The sequence below is a fragment of the Chiloscyllium punctatum genome, chromosome 40 (assembly GCF_047496795.1).
Source record: "Chiloscyllium punctatum isolate Juve2018m chromosome 40, sChiPun1.3, whole genome shotgun sequence".
NCBI classification, from domain to species: Eukaryota; Metazoa; Chordata; class Chondrichthyes; order Orectolobiformes; family Hemiscylliidae; genus Chiloscyllium; species Chiloscyllium punctatum.
The window spans coordinates 53,502,502-53,521,099 of NC_092778.1; the positions used below are offsets into that span (position 1 = coordinate 53,502,502).

General features: G+C 40.2%; 1 protein-coding gene across 3 annotated transcripts in view; it reads left to right on the plus strand.

Moving 5' to 3' along the window:
* The window catches only part of LOC140464616 (poly(A)-specific ribonuclease PARN-like), a 173,298-nt gene that overhangs the window by 7,649 nt on the left and 147,051 nt on the right, over positions 1-18,598 (plus strand). For all 3 annotated transcript variants that reach the window (XR_011954947.1, XM_072559918.1, XM_072559917.1), the window contains exons 3-8: positions 731-810; positions 2,920-2,987; positions 3,868-3,949; positions 13,264-13,324; positions 13,666-13,831; positions 16,576-16,638. Coding sequence is in view for 2 of the 3 variants with exons in the window: in XM_072559918.1 (XP_072416019.1) it covers positions 731-810; positions 2,920-2,987; positions 3,868-3,949; positions 13,264-13,324; positions 13,666-13,831; positions 16,576-16,638 (520 nt within the window). In the remaining variant the exon portion in view is untranslated. The remainder of the gene's footprint in view (positions 1-730; positions 811-2,919; positions 2,988-3,867; positions 3,950-13,263; positions 13,325-13,665; positions 13,832-16,575; positions 16,639-18,598) is intronic.

Here is an 18,598-nt window from a genome sequence, read left to right on the forward strand (position 1 = left end):
GATTCATAGGTACTCTTGTTTATAAGCCCTAGGATAACTTAGTTATTCCTGAGGTTATAGTGTGCATGTTTCAATGGAGGTGTTACCATTGCTTTGTTTAGCCATGCAAAACTGAAAACTGAAGCTGAATTTTGAGAGAGAAACATGTTTTTCAGCCTGGTTGAAGTTTAATTCAGGTGTCCAATGTTTAATCTCATTGTGCTCCAATGAACTACCTCTGGTGGAGTGGAATATTGCAGTTTATAGGGAGCATATGTGAACCGTTCACGTGGACCATTGTGAATTTAAGGTCCGAAGCAGTCTGACCAGTGTTTAGGATTCATCTGTCAGAGATGAATGAGAAGAATAATTTTGATTGCAGTAATATTATCAGTTGTTGCTGTTTGGTATTCCTCCAATTGAGGTGTTAGTCAGTTGTACAGGTTTTCAACCCCATATTCTTGCAAGTTGCCCTTCATACAGCTAGCAATGAGAAGTAGTGATCTGCATGTTGCAGAGATGCTGCCTCCCTCTGTGTTGAATCCAGCTTCAAAGAAACAGCTGGGGCATTGGAGATTTTTTTTTGTACACATCATTATTACAGGTAAACTTTGGTCGTTCAGTGTTACATGTTGCTGTTATGAACTTCAACCTGAAATGAAAAAGATGTGAGGTTTTAACATTTTGTGATTGTGGTGGTGGTTGTTGTTGTTGCCTAAAATTGGACCACACTCTTGTTGTTTCATTTTAGGAATAAGTGATGGACCTTCAGTGACCACGCTGACAAATGGCTTGGACACGCCAGAAGAAAGGTATCACAAGCTGAAGAAGGTAAGCTAGGCTTCGTGTCATTTTTTTTTTTGTTTAAAAATTAAATTCTAACCAGAAGATGTCCAAGTTTGCAGGTTGTGAAGTAGAGCAAACTGATTGATTAGTTCATAGTACAGCCTCTGAAATTGTGCATGGTGAAGTGTGGGCTTGGGTGGAAGAGGACAGGATGAAGTGATGACAAGCTCTTCTTTTAAAGAGTGCACTGATGGAAGTTATGGAGCTTTCCAAATTTATTGTGATGTTTCCCTAAAGTAGGCATGTGTTTTTTTTTCATTATGTTGATAGGGGTTGTAGGGGTGATAGTTGTTTCCAGAAGTTGTGGGAAAAAATGTTGATGAAGAGTATTATGAGTAGGTTCAGTGACTTTGTTGGGATAAAAACTATGTTCATGTTCTACTGAATTGCTGTGATACATGTTTCACGGTGGTGAAATGATTGTATCCCTGATGAATTCGTGGATATACTATGGTATGTGTATTAACTTGTGTGCTACACAAATAAGGGAAAAATTACGTTTTGTTCTGTGCATAAAGATACCTGCCAATAGCCTGGAATTTCACATGTTTATGATGCTCTCTCCAGATATTTTGATACTTTGCACAAAGTAGCAAGTGGACCGACTGATGTTGTCATTGTACATTTGATTTTCAAGAATGCTGACTTAACTGCATTTATACTTTGGCATATGTAGAATAACTCAGACTGGGCAAGCATTAAAACGTAAAAGTGAGAGTAGAACATTTTTCCATAACTTGTACAAATGCAAACCTGAAAGTTTTCCTTTTGTCTCCTGAGACTGGCCCTATGAGCAGATCCCAAATAACTTTTTGACAATCCAAGTTTCTCAAATGAAAAATGGACAATAATTAGTTATTTGCTAGGTGGGTGAGAGACAATGGCTATCTTTCAATGATTGATGTTAAGATGCTGCAAAATTTACATGCAGTCTTGTGTCCTGATATGGTCTTCACAGGCCAGAATTATGGCATTATTTCACACGGGAAGTCAAATATTTTGTATATTCCTGAAAATGTAAAAGGATGTTTTGTGATTTATCTTAACCCAGCAGTTTAACTTTGCATCTTAGAATCATTAGAAGCTGAGGGCAGGCTCTTTGACCTATCGAGTCTGACCGACATGTGAGAAATAATTAATATTCAATCTAATGATGTTTACTTAGTGGGCGGCACGGTGGCACAGTGGTTAGCACTGCTGCCTCACAACCCAGGTTCAATTCCCGCCTCAGGCGACTGACTGTGTGGAGTTTGCACATTCTCCCCGTGTCTGTGTGGGTTTCCTCCGGTTTCCTCCCACAGTCCAAAAACGTGCAGGTTAGGTGAATTGGCCATGCTAAATTGCCTGTAGTGTTAAGTGAAGGGGTAAATATAGGGGAATGGGTCTGGGTGGGTTGCGCTTCGGCGCGTTGGTGTGGACTTGTTGGGCCGAAGGGCCTGTTTCCACACTAAGTAATCTAAACTCAGAATCCCCTGAAATTAGCCCATGGCCTCGAATGTTAGGATGTTCCAAGTGCTCGTCCAGGTACTGGTTCAAGGATGTAAGGCAATTCACCTCCAACCACCCGCTGAGCCAGCAGCATCTCTTGCTGTTTATTGCAGAGTTTTGATTTTTATTCAAATTTATTCTACGTGGGCGATAAGAAGAATATTTGTTTCCTTTTGTGCTGGAATTGAGGGTTGTCATTGTCTGAAACCGTACACCTGTTTTTCACTTCTGTCACCTGGTATCGTCGCATATCAAGTTGACTCTAGCATGTCCCATTGTAAAGTGAAGTCTGTTCACACTGTTGCAATTTTAGCACAATGGCCAATTTCAAACTATCTATCCCAGTACATCAGTGTAATATTTCCATTTCCCAATTGTCTGGATAAAGTTGGCAATGTGATCCCAGTTAGCATCATAATTAAGAGCATTCATTGAATCCTGATATGTGAATCCTGAATTCATTGAACTTGGATGAAGACTTTCTAGCTATTTTTATATATAGGGAAATGTGTTTGTGGGGATAATAGCTAACTAAAAATTATGATTAATTGTTAACAATCAGTGACATTCTAGATTCAAGATAATAAAATGTTACTTTTCTTACAGCATTCCATGGACTTCCTGCTTTTTCAGTTTGGACTTTGCACGTTTAAATATGATGCTGCAGAGAACAAGTGGGTTTACTTTCATAATTGTCTTTAAGTTTAGCCAACACTGAGTTCCTGTAAATTATGTAACACTCTCTTCCTGTGTTTGAGGACCTATGCCGAAGTACAGATCTATCGGTACTACATGTCCTCCAGCTAACAACCCAATGGTAACTGAGTATCCAAGTATCAAACCCAAATTTAGTTGTTTTTGTAATGATGGGAGCAACAGATAATTCTATTAGTGTGTCTTGCCACCTGACACATCCAAAGTTAATGCATACAACATTAATTGTGTAGTTAAGCAACCATGGTCAGCACCCCAGTGAAGCTAAGAGAAATGTGACTCCAAGCATTTAGACCCAGTCAAGTAAAGTTGGTAGATATTCTTCCCTAAAACTCTTGGTAATTCAGATTAGTTTTCACAACAATCTGAAGTTTTTTTTTGGTCACCAATAGTGAAGGATTTTTTTAATCACAGGTTTATTTAATGATACATGTTTTAATGGTTGGATTTGAAGTCTGGATTAGAAGTCCAGCAACATAAGCATTATGCTGTGGTAGCCCATAATTACAAAATGTAAGTAAGGACTTACATTTTTCTTTCCCCAAAATGTTTTAAATACACGAGTTTAAGAGGCTGTGCTCCAATTGGTCATCACACATCAGGAAAGAGATGATGGCTTTTCGAGGGGTGCAGTGGACCTTTGGTAGAATAATATTAACATTTTGAGTGTCAAGTTACGAGAATGGGTTGTATAAACCCGGTTTGTTCCCGTGAGTGCAACTTCCTTCCTGCACAGCAGATAATGTCACAGCTGATCCTTTTCCCAAAAGAGCAATTGTTGACATGATAAGTAGTACTAAAACACAAGTTCTTACTCACTAATTTGTTTTTGCTCTGCAGGCACATAATGAAGACCTTTAACTTCTACATATTTCCAAAACCACTTTCTAGAAATTCACCTGATGTTAAGTTTGTTTGCCAGGTAAGAAAAACATGTAGTTGGTAAAGTGGTCATACTGTCGGTGAAGATAAATATCCTGCAGGAATACTGTAGTGTGTTTGAATGCACATAGGAAAGGCTTACTTTGCTCCTTTTTTATTTGCTATGTGTGAATTGTGGCAAAGTTTAAATCGTCCTGCCCCAGTAACTTGCTTTTATTTTAAGCTGTTTAAAGTGAAGATCTTGGCATTCTCTTGAATTCACCTAGGAAGCCAACAGGCTAATTCTTCATATTTCAAAATTCAGATGGAAATGGTTTGTTTTTCCTCCATGATTTATGCCCTTTATTACATCTAGAATGCTTTGAAGTATTTAATGTGCAGTTTCATTATTCTTGAAGGGCTGTCATTTATCTGGGCAAATAGGGTAAACTTGCAAGTGAGAAATTGCAGTCAACTGAAACTGCACCTTCTGGATTTACACATGGTTCTGTTGATACATTTGTTCACACTTGGATTCAGTTAGTATGGATGTAGGTTGGACAAACCGTTCAACCTCAATTTATGAGTTTGTGAGCTACCTTGAAAATAAATTCAAGCAAAATGGGCACTTTAACATTTAACAATAAATTGAATTCAGAATGTTTGGCTTATTTAAGATATTGACAAGTAAAATCTGATTTTGCTGAGTTATTTGAACTTTGAGGTCTTGTACTTAGGTCGGTTGCACTTTTGTCTTTGATTCAAAATGTATGGGCTGAAGATCTATCTCAGGACTTAAGGACAAAAGTCTAAGTTGACATCCTTCGCAATACTGATATGCCAAGTATTAAGCTGGGGCCCAACCTACACTCCAGGTGGATGTAAAAGATCCCATTTTTAGGAAGGACAGGGAAGTTATCCCATCTTCTTGTCTCTTATGCAGTCTTCTGAGATTGAAGGTGACTTGCTTTCACTATGGTGCTGAAATAGCTGAGAAATTCAATATGCAATCACTGACTCTGCCACGTGCAAGGCGTGAGCTGTTTGAATGATGGAGATTGGAGGTGTGAAGAAACTGCTAATGTTTAGACTTCTCTTCTAAACATTGAAGTTTCTCAAGATATTTGGTTCCCCCTTGGATGACCCCTCTCCATTTTGGAATATCAGAAGGCAGGATCTCACGTGAATCGGCAGGGCTGTTTGACCTCTTAAGAAACTTTTAAGGACATCTTTAGCATGTTTTTGCTGTCTAATTGGGTATCTCCTGCCATGACCAAGTTCCAAACAGAACAGTTGCTTCAGAGGTTTTGTGACAGACATGAGTGATATGCCCCAATCCTCTTCATGCAGTGAAAGTTGGCTTGGAAGACTGTTTGGACTGCCTTTCTTGCCCCTGGACTGAGTGTCTTGTGAAGGCACTGCTGGTGGTGCATCTGTTACTTTAAGATTCTTGCTGTGTGGTCATCCAAGTCTGTAGCATATAAAAGCTTGCTGCTGTCCAGTAAGTATTGACCTTAGTCTTAAGTTTTTTTTGAGAATCTGATCCTCAAATATGTTCTTCTTCTATCAGCTGAAGGCTGAGCTAACATGTTGGAAATTATGATGGAATTCTTCTTTGTCCACTACCCAGGAGAGGCTCCCAAGATGTGGAAAATTGGCTCTGGTAGGTCTCCTACTCTGGCATAAGTTATCCCCATGTTGTCCTTTGAACAACATCACAAAAGACAAATTGTCTGGTTATTATCACATTGCAGTTTCAATCACACACTTGTTCGAGTGCAAATGTTACCCATTTGGCCCATCGTGCCTGAGCCACCTCTCCGAATGAAGATCCTTACTTAGTATCATTAGAGAGTGAAGAGCATTTGTTTCTTTTCAAATCTGAATCCCCTCAGTCATGGTCCTTGTGCAAGTGTATTCTTCCTACTTGGGAATGCTTGTGATTTTGAATACATACATCAGACCTCTTTTCAGACTTCTCTTCCTCAAGGAACACAGTCCTACTTTGTCCAATCTACATAACCGAAATTCCTCATCCATGGAACGATTGCCTGAAGCTTATCTACATTCTTTCTGACACCTTCACATCCTCCTGAAGTGCCATGCCCAGAATTGGGCCCAGTACTCCAGCTGAGACTGAACTAGCGTCTTACTCGAGATCAACAGAATCTCCTTGCTGTTGCTATTAATTAAACCTCGGATTCTGAATGTATTTTTACCTGCTACCTTTTTAATGACCTTCGGGACCATCAGTGCTCAATTCAATGTCCACGTTTCCTACAGTGCATCCAGTGACGCCCCATCAAAAGTACTTCCTTGGTTGCAAAGCACTGTGGGATGTTCTGGAATAGTGAAATGTATTCCAGAGATACAAGTCTTTTTTCATGATTACTGAATTTCACTACCTTGTAACTTTTTTTGCCTGTTCTTGTTTTTGTAACATTGATTTTTTTTTTCACTGCCCCGTTTACAATTTCTGTCCATTGAGTACAGTGAATTCAGGACAGTATTTTAAAAAAAATACATTGTTTACTGAAATTTGAGACATTTTATAATTCTTGATGTCAGGTTGGCTCAGTTAGGGATGCAGAATCAAAGTCAGAAGGTTGTGGAATCGGACCCCTGCACTAGAAAACAAAATTTCAGTTGACTTTGCTGAGCTTTTAGTGCTGAGGCAGTATTATATTTGTTGGTAGGTTCTCGGTCTCGCTTTTGCTCTCACACTTGTAATATTCATTACATCAGAAAAATAAAGGCAAAAGAGAAGCTGTTCAAGTCTATTAGGACTCTTCAGAAGATGCTGCAAGTACTCAGCAGGTCAGGTAGCCATCTGCCATGTATCTGCAGCATATTTCTGTTTGTTGCAGGTTCCCAGCATTTGCAGTACTTTTGTCTCTTGTCCTAAACTGCTATTTTTACCCCAACTACACCCCCTTGTCCACAAAAGCTCTTTAGTACCCCTCTTAACTCTTCCTTTGGCTCACCAGTTGTTTTTCTTCTATGATTGGGAAAAAATGTTCAGAACTTCTTTCAACATGATTACAACATGGAGGCTGATAGCTGAATCAAACAGCCTCCTGACATCAGTATTCAAAACACAGCAAAATTAAAACCTTCAAAAGACCCTAAAGGTTGACTACATTGATTCCTAACCAAACTTTCTGAATAACCAGACCAACACTTCAAAAACACGAGATGCCAGGTTTATAGCTTAAACAAAAGTCTTAACAATGTATTAATAATACAGTAAATTTAGCAGAACAAGTTAAACCAAGAAGTCATCTAATGTCTATGATTTAAACTCAAAAGTTTGTTTTCAGCCCACACCCCCTGTCTCAAAAGACATGCAGCAAAACACAGATAAGTGATTTCTGTTTTTTTTTAAAAAAAGTAACAAAACGGGCCAGAGTAATTAACCAGTTTCGACATTGAAATGTTTCACAAGTACGTGTGATTCTCTCCTGGTTTTCTGAAGATGTTGATCAATGTCACTTGTTCCAGTTCACTCTGAAGATTCAATAATGCTTAGTTTCTGTTCTCTAAACTTTCAATAGCTGATAATCAGAGGTTAGGCAGGGAGCTTTCAAATATTCATGCTGTGGCATCAATAGCCAAACCCCCCTCAAACCCACAGTTCAGAAAACCCTGACCTCTTTCCCCCTTCAAGTTCTATCTCCGATGTGCTGGAACTAATTCCCAGGTAGCAACCATTGTAACTGGCCAAACAATTGCTATCTGGTTAAGCCTTCTTTCATTCCAGACTCCTTTTACAGTACTTTGATCAATAACCAACCTGCAATTAACCTTGATTCCTGGCCTCAAAAACAAATAAGAGCTTGTTTGTTCTTTCTGTCTCTCCTTTTTGAACACTGTGCTGCCACAGGTCACCTTTCAGCTCTCTGCTTGCACTTCACTGCTCCAAATGAAAAAGTTTTTTTTTAAAAACAAAAAATCAGCAAGGGTTCTAACAGTTAAAATGTCTGTTTTGAAGTGCACGTTGGTAGTAATGGATTGTAATGCAGTATCCGACCAAGCCCATTCTTAATACTATCTTCTGTTGTTCATGTACATGACTCTCCAGCAGGGGTCACTAAATAGGAATTTATTTTGCACTCTCTCCTCACTCCCATTTTGAGACTTTTCCTATGTTTGAATGAAATGTTTGCACAATACCTCATTGTAATGATATTAGCTGACCTAATTTGAATTTTATCTCATTACAGCTGCAAATTAAATAGAGAATAGTTGCTGCCCTGGTATTGTCAGCCAGTACCTTGGAGAGGTTAGACAGTCTTGTGATCTACATAAGGAAAACTGAGTGGTTTATAACTAGTTAGTTGAACAAAGATGCAATTACTAATGAAGAGCGCAACTATGCAATTATTTTATTTAGTTTGGGGTTATTCTTATTCAATTGATTTTTTTTTCTCCTTTTTTTTTAATCGTTCTGTGTGTATGGATGGATTGCAGTCGAGTGATTAGTATGCCTCTGTCTTTGTACCACATTTGCTGCATTGATTTGTAAAAGTATGTCAATGAAAACCCAAATGTGTGCAATACTGCCCATTAATCAGTGCTAGTATGACATGTAGGTAGCTAAGAACTGACAACTGATGGTTTGTAGAATCAAGTGTGATGTTTGCACATTCACCGTGTCTGTGTGGGTTTCCTCTGGGTGCTCTGGTTTCCTCCCACAATCCAAAGATGTGCAGGTTAGGTGAATTGGCCATGCTAAATTGCCCATAGTGTCCAGGGATGTGAAGGTTAGGTGCCTTAGGGGTAAAGCAGAAGAATATGGGGAATGGGTCTGGGTGGGATTCTGTTTGGACGGTCAGTGTGAACTTGCTGGGCTGAAGGGCCTGTTTCCACACTATTCTATAGTTCATCTTGTTGGTACTATAATACTCTAATTGTCTGTATTTTGTACCTTTTTTTTGTATAGTGTTCGGCTATTGTAATTTAGTGATCTGCAAAGAAGGGAAATAAACCAACAGGTCATTTTGAGTTTTTTTCTGAAGACCAAATAGACAGATGCTTCAAAATAAAAAAAAATGGATTAACGATGCAAACAGTGGATATGATAAACATTAAAGAAACATGGTTACGAGAACATCTAAGTTGGGAATTTAAATATTTAGGGATAGTGACTTTAGAATGGACAGAAAGCAAAAGGTGGTGTGGAAATGGAGTAAGTACGATAAGAAGGATTCAACATCATCCAAAAATCAATCTATTTATGTGGAGGTAAGAAATAAGGAGAAAACTACACAGGTGGAAGTAATCTATAGGCCTCTGAGCAGCTATTCTGTAGGACAGAAAATAAAACTAGTGGTGAGTACAGTATGTAAAACAAAGCAGTAAATTATTCACCAATAACTGAGTTTCTCAATCTACATAAAACGTAAAGGCAGCCAAACTCTGGGTATGTATGGGACTGGGATATCATAGCAATTACATAAACATGGCTCAAGGATGGACAGGATTGGCTGCTTAATGTTGCAGGAGAAACATGCGACAGGATGGACTGAAAGGGGCGGCACGGTGGCACAGTGGTTAGCACTGCTGCCTCACAGCGCCAGAGACCCGGGTTCAATTCCTGCCTCAGGCGACTCTCTGTGTGGAGTTTGCACATTCTCCCCGTGTCTGCGTGGGTTTCCTCCGGGTGCTCCGGTTTCCTCCCACAGTCCAAAGAGGTGCAGGTTAGGTGAATTGGCTATGCTAAATTGCCCGTAGTGTTAGGTAAGGGGTAGATGTAGGGGTATGGGTGGGTTGCGCTTCGGCGGGTCGGTGTGGACTTGTTGGGTTGAAGGGCCTGTTTCCACACTGTAAGTAATCTAATCTAATCTCATCTAAGAGAGGAGGGGGAAGTGGCGTTTTGTTTTAGATTTTTTAGATGCATACCCCTACATTTACCCCTTACCTTTCACTACGGGCAATTTAGCATGGCCAATTCACCTGGCCTGCACATCTTTGGACTGTGGGAGGGAACCGGAGCACCCGGAGGAAACCCACGCAGACACTGGGATAACGTGCAAACTCCACACAGTCAGTCGCCTGAGGTTGGAATTGAACCCGGTTCTCTGGCACTGTGAGGCAGCAGTGTTAACCACTGTGCCACCGTGCCGCCCATTTTTGGTAAGGGATAGCATTACAGCTATACCGAGGGAGGATATTATCGGAAATACATCCAGGGAAGTTAATTGTTTAGAACTGAGAAATGAGGAAGCATGATTACCTTTTATTGAGATTGTATTATAGATACCCTAATAGCCAGCGGGAAATTGAGAAACAAATTTGTAAGAAGATTTCAGTTATTTGTGAGAATTAGAGGATGGTTATGGTAGGGAATTTTAACTTTCCAAACATTAGACTGGGACTGCCATAGTGTTTAGCGTTTAGATGGAGAGGAATTTAAGAATGTACAAGAAAGTTTTCTGAGTCAGTACTTGGATTTACCTACCAGAGAAGGTGCAAAATTTAACCCACTTTTGGGAAATAAGGCAGAGCAGGTGACTGAGGTGCCAGTGGGGGAGCACTTTGGGGCCAGGAACCATAATTTTATTAGTTTCAAAGCAGTGATGGAAAAGGATAGACTAGATCGTACAGTTGAAATTCTAAATTAGAGGAAGGCTAATTTTGATGATATTAGGCACAAACTTTCAAAAGCTGATTGGGGGGAGATGTTCACAGATTATTTTTTTTAAAAAAAGGCTGGCTAGGAAATGGGAAGCCTTCAGAAATGAGGTAGGAGTGTACTATCTCTGAACTCTTGCTGATAGGGTGAAAGGAAAGGCTGGAAGGTGGAGGGAATGCTGGATGACGAGAGAAATTGAGGGTTTGGTTAAGAAAAAGAAGGAAGCGTATGTCAGGTATAGACAGAATAGATTGAATGAATCCTTCGATTATAAAGGCTGTATAAGTATGCATAATAGGGAAATCAGGAGGGCAAAAAGGGGACATCAAATAGCTTTGACAAATAGGGTTAAGGAGAATCCAATGGGTTTGTACAATACATTAAGGTCAAAAGGGTAACTAGGGAAAGAATAGGACCCTTCAAAGATCAGCATGCAGCCTTTGTGTGGAGCTATTTACTGTGGAGAAGGATATGGAAGATATAGAATGTAGGGAAATAGATGATGACATCTTGAAAAATGTCCATATTACAGGAGGAAGTGCTGAATGTCTTAAAACACATTAAGGTGAGTAAAGTCCCCAGGACCTGATCAGGTGTATCTAGAACTCTGTGGGATGTGATTGCTGGGCCCCTTGCTGAGATATTTGTATTATTGATAGTCACAGGTGAGGTGCCAGAAGACTGGAGGCTGGCTAATGTGGTACCATTATTTAAGAAAGTTGGTAAGGACAAGCCAGGGAACTATAGACCAGTGAGCCTGATGATGTTGGTGGGCAAGTTGTTGGAAGGAATCCTGAGGGACAGGATGTACATGTATTTGGAAAGGCAAGGACTGATTAGGGATAGTGAACATGGTGTTGTGCGTGGGAAATCATGACTCACAAACTTGATTGAGTTTTTTGAGGAAGTAACAAAGAGAATTGCAGGCAGAGTGATGGACATTGTCTATATGGACTTCAGTAAGGCGTTTGACAAGTCTCCCCATGGGAGACTGGTGAGCAAGGTTAGATCTCGTGGAATACAGGGAGAACTAGCTATTTGGATACAGAACTGGCTGAAAGGTGGAAGACTGAGTGATGGTGGAGGCTTGTTTTTCTGACTAGAGTGCCACAAAGATTGTTGCTGAGTTTTCTTCATTTATGTAAATGATTTGGATATGAACATAGGAAGTATAGTTAGTAAGTTTGCAGATGGCACCAAATTTGGAGGTGTAGTGAAGAAGATTACCTCTGATTACAATTGGTTCTTGATCAGAAGGGCCAATGGGCTGAGGAGTGGCAGGTGGAGTTTAATTTAGATAAATGTGAGGTGCTGCATTTTGGGAAAGCAAATCTTAACAGGACTTATACACATACATATACTGGTAAGGTCCTTGGAGTGCAGGTTCATAGCTCCTTGAAAGTGGAGTCACAGGTAGAGAGAATAGTGAAGAAGGCGTTGGGTATGCTTTCCTTTAGTGGTCAGAGTATTGAGTACAGGAGTTGGGAGGTAGTGTTGTGGCTGTACAGGTCATTGGTTTGACCAGTTTTGGAATATTGTGTGCAGTTCTGGTCTTCTTCCTATCAGAAGGATGTTGTGAAACTTGAAAGGGTTTAGAAAAGATTTACAAGGATGTTGGCAGAATTGGAGGATTTGAGCTATAGGGCGAGTCTGAAAACACTGGGGTGGTTTTCCCTGGAGCGTCAGACGCTGAGGGGTGAGCTTAGAGATTTACAAAATCATGAGGGGCATGGATAGGATAAAGAGACAATCTTTTCCTTGGGATGAGGGAGTCCAGAACTAGAGGGCATAGGTTTAGTGTGAGAGGGGAAAGATATGAGAGTCCTAAGGGCAACATTTTCACGCAGAGGGTGGTGTGTGTATGGAATGAGCTGCCCGATAAAGTGCTGGAGGCTGGTACAACTGCAACATTGAAAAGGCATTTGGATGGGTATATGAATAGGAAGAGTTTAGAGGGATGTGGGCTAAGTGCTGGCAAATGGGGTGAGATTAGGTTGGGATATCTGGTTGGCGTGGACAAGTTGGACTGAAGGGTCTGTTTCCATGCTGTGTATTTCTATGACTCTATATTGGCAAAGGTAGTCATGAGGAAAATTCAGTGTGTATTTGGGACAAAATGTTATGAATCTAATCAGAGTTAGGGAATTGGATCTTGTAATGTGTAATAAGGTATGGGGTGAAAGTGGGAATATGACATTGAGATAGAGGATCAGCCATGGTCAAAGTCAAGGCAGAACTGTCTTGAAGGGTTGAATGGCCTACTGCTACACTTCAGTTCTATGTTTTTGCTCCTACATCTTGTAAATCAGATTCTGGCAATCAGTGAGGAATATCATTGGTTAGTATTGTATCACTAACTAGCAGATAAATAAGTTGCTTAAATAAAACCTAAACTTACATTTTATACTTCAGCATGACCTTGTAGAAAGCCAGTGCAATTCTGAAGAAGGAGTTGTTGAAGGGCAAAAGACTTACCTTTTATAGATTACCGTTTACAACTTCTGAATGTCCCAAAGTACTTTGCACTTCAAAAGTACTTTACAACAGTGATTACGTGCAGGAATGTGGGAAGCTTGTGTGAATCAAGGTCTCATTGAGATGATGACCAAATACTTTTTTGTGTAACACATTTGCTTAGGGACAGTACAAATTGAACATTTTATGACTGGTTTACCTAAACGAGGCGGATGGGTTTATTTTTGGTAAAACAAAATAATTATAGTGCTCTTGTTTTCTTTCAGAGTTCGAGTATTGATTTTCTTGCCAACCAAGGATTTGATTTCAATAAAGTCTTCCGAGATGGTGAGTAGGTACTTCTGGAGAAATTGGGGCTAAGATCTCTTTCCAAAAATGTAAGAAAGAGTGCTTATGACAATTTTCTGTTGCGATGAGGGAATCTAGAATTGCTCTTCCTATTGAGCTCTTTGCGAAGTCACTAGCCTTGGTTCTTGAGTCAGAAATTGATATTTTAAATTTCTTGTTTGTGGCTAGAATGTTTTAGTACATCTCAGGCAGTGAAGCCTGTTGTCCTGAATATTATCTGGTTCCACTGTATTTTCAGTCAGTATCTTCAAATTTTAAACTGTGGTGCAATTATTTTGACACTTCTGAAAAACTACTAGTTGGTATTTTAAATTTTACAGGAATCCCATACTTAAATCAGGAAGAAGAACGGCAACTTCGAGAGCAATTAGAGGAAAAGCATAATCAGTCTAATGGTACAGGAACGCCATCTTTCATTTCGCCAAATTCTACTAAAGGGCCTGTTGTTATCCCAGAAGAACATCGCAGTTTTATTGAGAATATTGTGTAAGTCCGATGAATACGAAATAATTTTAAGGTTCTTTGCTTGTTCATTGAATTATTTAACAGTTAGCTTTGCCTTTCAGTTGTTATTGATGAAGGAAAAGCGAGTCTGATTGAGCCTGTTGCTGGCATCAGTTTATTATTCTGCATAGTGTCAGAATGAAACATTGAATTCCCATGTCCCAGCTGAAAGGAGATGAGCAATTACTTTCCAACCACGTGTAGTTGCATGCAAGTTTTTAAGAATCTTGGAGGCAATTTTTTTTTTTAGGTAGCCTATATTTAAAATGTCAGAAGATTTAAGTGAAAATTTGAACTTTAGTTCACATTGCTTCTGGTGAATATTTAATTTTTTTTTAAATTGCATTACTCTTTTGGCTTAGAATTCTGCCCAGATTTTCTCCCATCTTTTTGTGAAGGTGCTAACTTCTTTTGCTGCGTGACTGTAGAGTTGCAAGTCTCCATTGCAAATGATTGGTTAATAATTTTATGGATTTTAATGATTTGGGCATGATTTTTTTTGTGGGCTTTCAGTAGATGTGACCCAGGTAAACTTAGATCAAAAAAGAACTGGTGGGCAGAACTCTTGCTTTTATTGAGAGATTATTTGAATATAACTCAAGTACACCTCACACAGAGGACTGGTGACTGTAGTTCTGATAATTTTAGAATAGTTAGGGAGATGGACTAATCTGGTTCACAGGTTCAAGTTCTAAATTGGGGAAAGGTGAATTTTGATGGAGTTTGACAGGAACTTGCAGGAGTTGATTTGGAGTAGTTTGTTGGGAAGCAAAGGGACCTCTGGCAAGTGGGAGGCCTTTAAAAGTGAGGTCAAGGTCTAAATGTTCCTGTGAGGGTGAAGGGCAAGGTTGGCTGGAATAGAGAACCCTAAATGATGAGATATTGAGGCTTTGAGGAAAAAAGAAGGTGTGGCTCAGGTACAGCTGGCTGGCATCAAGGAAATCCCTGGAGGTATACCGGGAATGCAGGAGTTTACTGAAGGGCAAAATGGTGGGACAAGATAGCCTTTGCTAAGAACATTAGGGTGAATCCAAAAATGTACTTTTAAGTGAGTTGAAGAAAAAAGAATATTTAGAGAATAGGGGGCCCCTGAAAAATCAAAGTGGACATGTGTTTGTAGAACTGCAGGGGATAGGCAAGGTTCTCAACTAATATTTCTCCTGTGTTTACCATTAAAAAAGACATGAAGGCTTGGGAACTTGGAGAAGTTAGTTGTCCTATCTTGGGGACTGTCCAAATGATGCTAGAGGAGGTGTTGGATGTATTGGAAAGTACAGGTGGGCAAATCTCCTGTTCCTGATCAGGTTTATCCAAGAACACTGCAAAGGGCTAGACAAGAAATTGATGGAGCTCCTGGCTGATATATTTGCATCATTGTTACCCACAAGTGAGGTCCAGAAAGACTGGAGACTAGCGAATGTTGTGCCATTATTCAAGAAGGGTTGCAAAGAAAAGCCTGTGAACTATAGACCAGTAAGCCTAACCTCTGTGGTGGCCACATTACTTAAGATTCTGAGGCATTCGATACGTATGCATTTGGAAAGACAGGGTTTGATTAGGAGTAGTCAGCGTGGCTTTGTGAATTGGACATCATGCCTCAAATTTGTTAGAGTTCTTTTGAAGTGACCAGGAAGGTTGATGAGGGCAGGGCTATATGGACTTCAGTAAGGCTTTTGATAAGGTTCCATGTGTTAGGCTGCTCTGGAAGGTTAGATGGTATGGAATCCAGGGAGAATTGGCAAATTGGATACACATTCTGGATTAGTGGTGCTGGAAGAGCACAGCAGTTCAGGCAGCATCCAAGTAGCTTCGAAATCTACGTTTCGGGCAAAAGCCCTTCATCAGGGATTCCTGATGAAGGGCTTTTGCCCGAAACGTCGATTTCGAAGCTACTTGGATGCTGCCTGAACTGCTGTGCTCTTCTAGCACCACTAATCCAGAATCTGGTTTCCAGCATCTGCAGTCACTGTTTTTACCAAATTGGATACACAATTGGCTTGATGGTAGGAAGTGGAGAATAGTAATGGAAGGATCCTTGTCAGACTGCAGGTATGTGACCAGTGGAGTGCGTCCGGGGTCCGTGCTAGGATAGGATAAATAGACAGAGTCTTTTCCCTGGGATGGAGGAGTCCAGAACTAGAGGGCATAGGTTTAGGGTGAGAGGTGAAACATATGAGAGACTCAAGGGGCAACTTTTTTCACGCAGAGGGTGTTACGTGTATGGAATGAGCTGTCGGAAGAAGTGGTGAAGGCTCGTACAATCACAACATTTAAAAGACATCTGGATGTGTATGTGAATAGGAAGGGTTTGGAGGGACATGGGCCAGGTGCTGGCAGGTGGGATTAGATTGGGTTGGGATATCTAGTTGGCATGAGCAAGTTAGACCAAAGGGTCTGTTTCTGTGCTGTACATCTGACTGTAAGAGTGATAAATGATTTGTACCACCATCCTCTACTTTAGAATTTCAGCTTAATTTCTGCACTGTCATTCTTTCAATCATGATAATAATGCAGCCCAATTGTAAAAACTCTAGTCCTAGCCGCTAAGCATCGGTGTTTCTTGACAAACATACAAAGAGATTGCAGATGAATGGATTCTAATGAAGATAAAAGTCATCTTTATTTAGCCTCATGATATACTATTTCTGTGTTTGAATCAAATTGACTTGCTTAGTAAACAGATTGTTCTGGAATGTGTGCACTTAAATTTTTAAAAATCATTCCAGGGAGAAGGTTGAAGACTTGTTAAAAGATGATAATGGTAGTATTGAACTGGATCCATGTACTGGGTAAGTTGGAAAAATATTAGTTTATTTTGAAACTAGTTATGTTATGAATATATAGTTTCTTAAAAAAAACGGACAAACTTGCATACATAGACAATTGACTATGCTGTTAGTTTAAAAAAAAAGGTATGTATATAATGCGTTCATATGATTGAGTTTTCTTTTCTGTTCTCGGAAGATTTTATGATTTTTTTTTCACCTACTAAAATGTAGTATGTGTTTGTGTGGCAAAGAATCTCTGCCCAGCCCATTTCCTCCTTCACCCAGTATTCAAAGCTGTGCATGATCAAACACTGGGAGAAAGTGAAGACTGCAAATGCTCGAGATCAGAGTATAGATTGTATTGCTGGAAAAGCAACATCAGAGGAGCAGGAGAATTGATGTTTCGGGCTTAAGCCTCTGCTGTTCTATGTCCTCAGAAGAATTCAGTGCCTGCCTATGGAATTGACTGATTCCACATGGTCTCTGGACCACATTCAGACCAACACAATTTGGACCTGAACAGGATAACCAGTATGTACTACAAATTCAAAATCTTCAGAAATGATTGTCCAGATCCTTCGCTCCATGCTAGCAGCCAAGCGCCACCATCTCTACCTGAACAGCTCAGGCCACGCTGTCCCAGACCTGCAATGGACCTCTACTGTTCTATGTCCTCAGAAGTATTCCCATCCCTGATGAAAGGTTTATGCCTGAAATGTCGATTCTCTTGCTCCTTGGATGCTGCCTGACCTGCTGTGCTTTTCCAGCACCACACTCTCAACCATAGACAGACACTGGACAGCTGTGCCAGGACCAGAACATTGTGCTTCTTGCCTTTCTTCTCTTCACAAACCCTCCCTCCTTCAAATGACTTGGATGCCTTATATTGTACATCCCAAATGTAGTCTTGATTTGAAATCTGCAAAATCAGTATGAGGAGACAACTGGATAACTTTACTCACACTGATTCAATATTGTCAGTAGTTGGCTTTGCAACAGAACCATTACATGAGCTCATCGTTGTTAGGTTATAGATGGTTAAAATCTGGAATGTAGTTTCAACAGTAAACTTTCAAATGGGCATTGGTTATTGTGATAACCCCAAACATGGTTCATGGGGAATTGCTAATTAATCTCCTTGTAGAGCTCCCGAGGTATGAGTTCTCTTGGTAATACACGATAGCCTATCCAGCTGGTACTCATTATCTAAGTTCTTTTGGGTGGTGCAACCCCTTAGTATGGAAGTATGGTGAATGGAAGAATTTGTAATCTGAAAGCTGAGAGCTCAAATCCCACCTCACTTTAAAATATTGTATAAAACAAACCTGCCTGTTGACCAGAAGATCTGGGTTCCAATCCCATCTCTTCAAAGATATGTAATAATACCTTTGAATAGGTTGGTTCAAATATATTTTGTAAAGCAGATGGCGGGGGTGGGGGGGCTCAATGTGTAGTGGTAGTGTGCTTACTTCTGAACTGGTAGGCCTGGGTTCAAATATCTTTTTTTTTCTGTAAAGGTGCATGATAATATTGGGGCAGGTTTATAAGGAAATTTATAAAGCAAATCCATGGGTCTCTTGTGATGCAGTGCTGGTGTCCCAACCTCTGGGCTAGGAAGCCAGGTTTAAGTCCTACCTACTCCGAATGTCTGCAATAAAATTGAGGGACTTGGCATGCAGTGGTATGACCCTGTTTCTGAGCTAGGCAGCCTGGTTCACATCTCCACCTGCACCAGAGGTGTGTCATATCTCAACAGGTTGATTTAGATTTTTCTAAATATAAAACAGATCTGGAGATTTCATATGGCACTAGATACTATCTCTATCTGTCATAGAATCCTTACTATGTGGATACACAGGCCATTCAGCCCATCGAGTAAACATGGCCCTGCAAACACAATTCCACCCTGACCTATCCCTGTGACCCTGTATTTTCCCATGGCTAACACCTAACCTACACATCCCTGGACACAGACATTTAG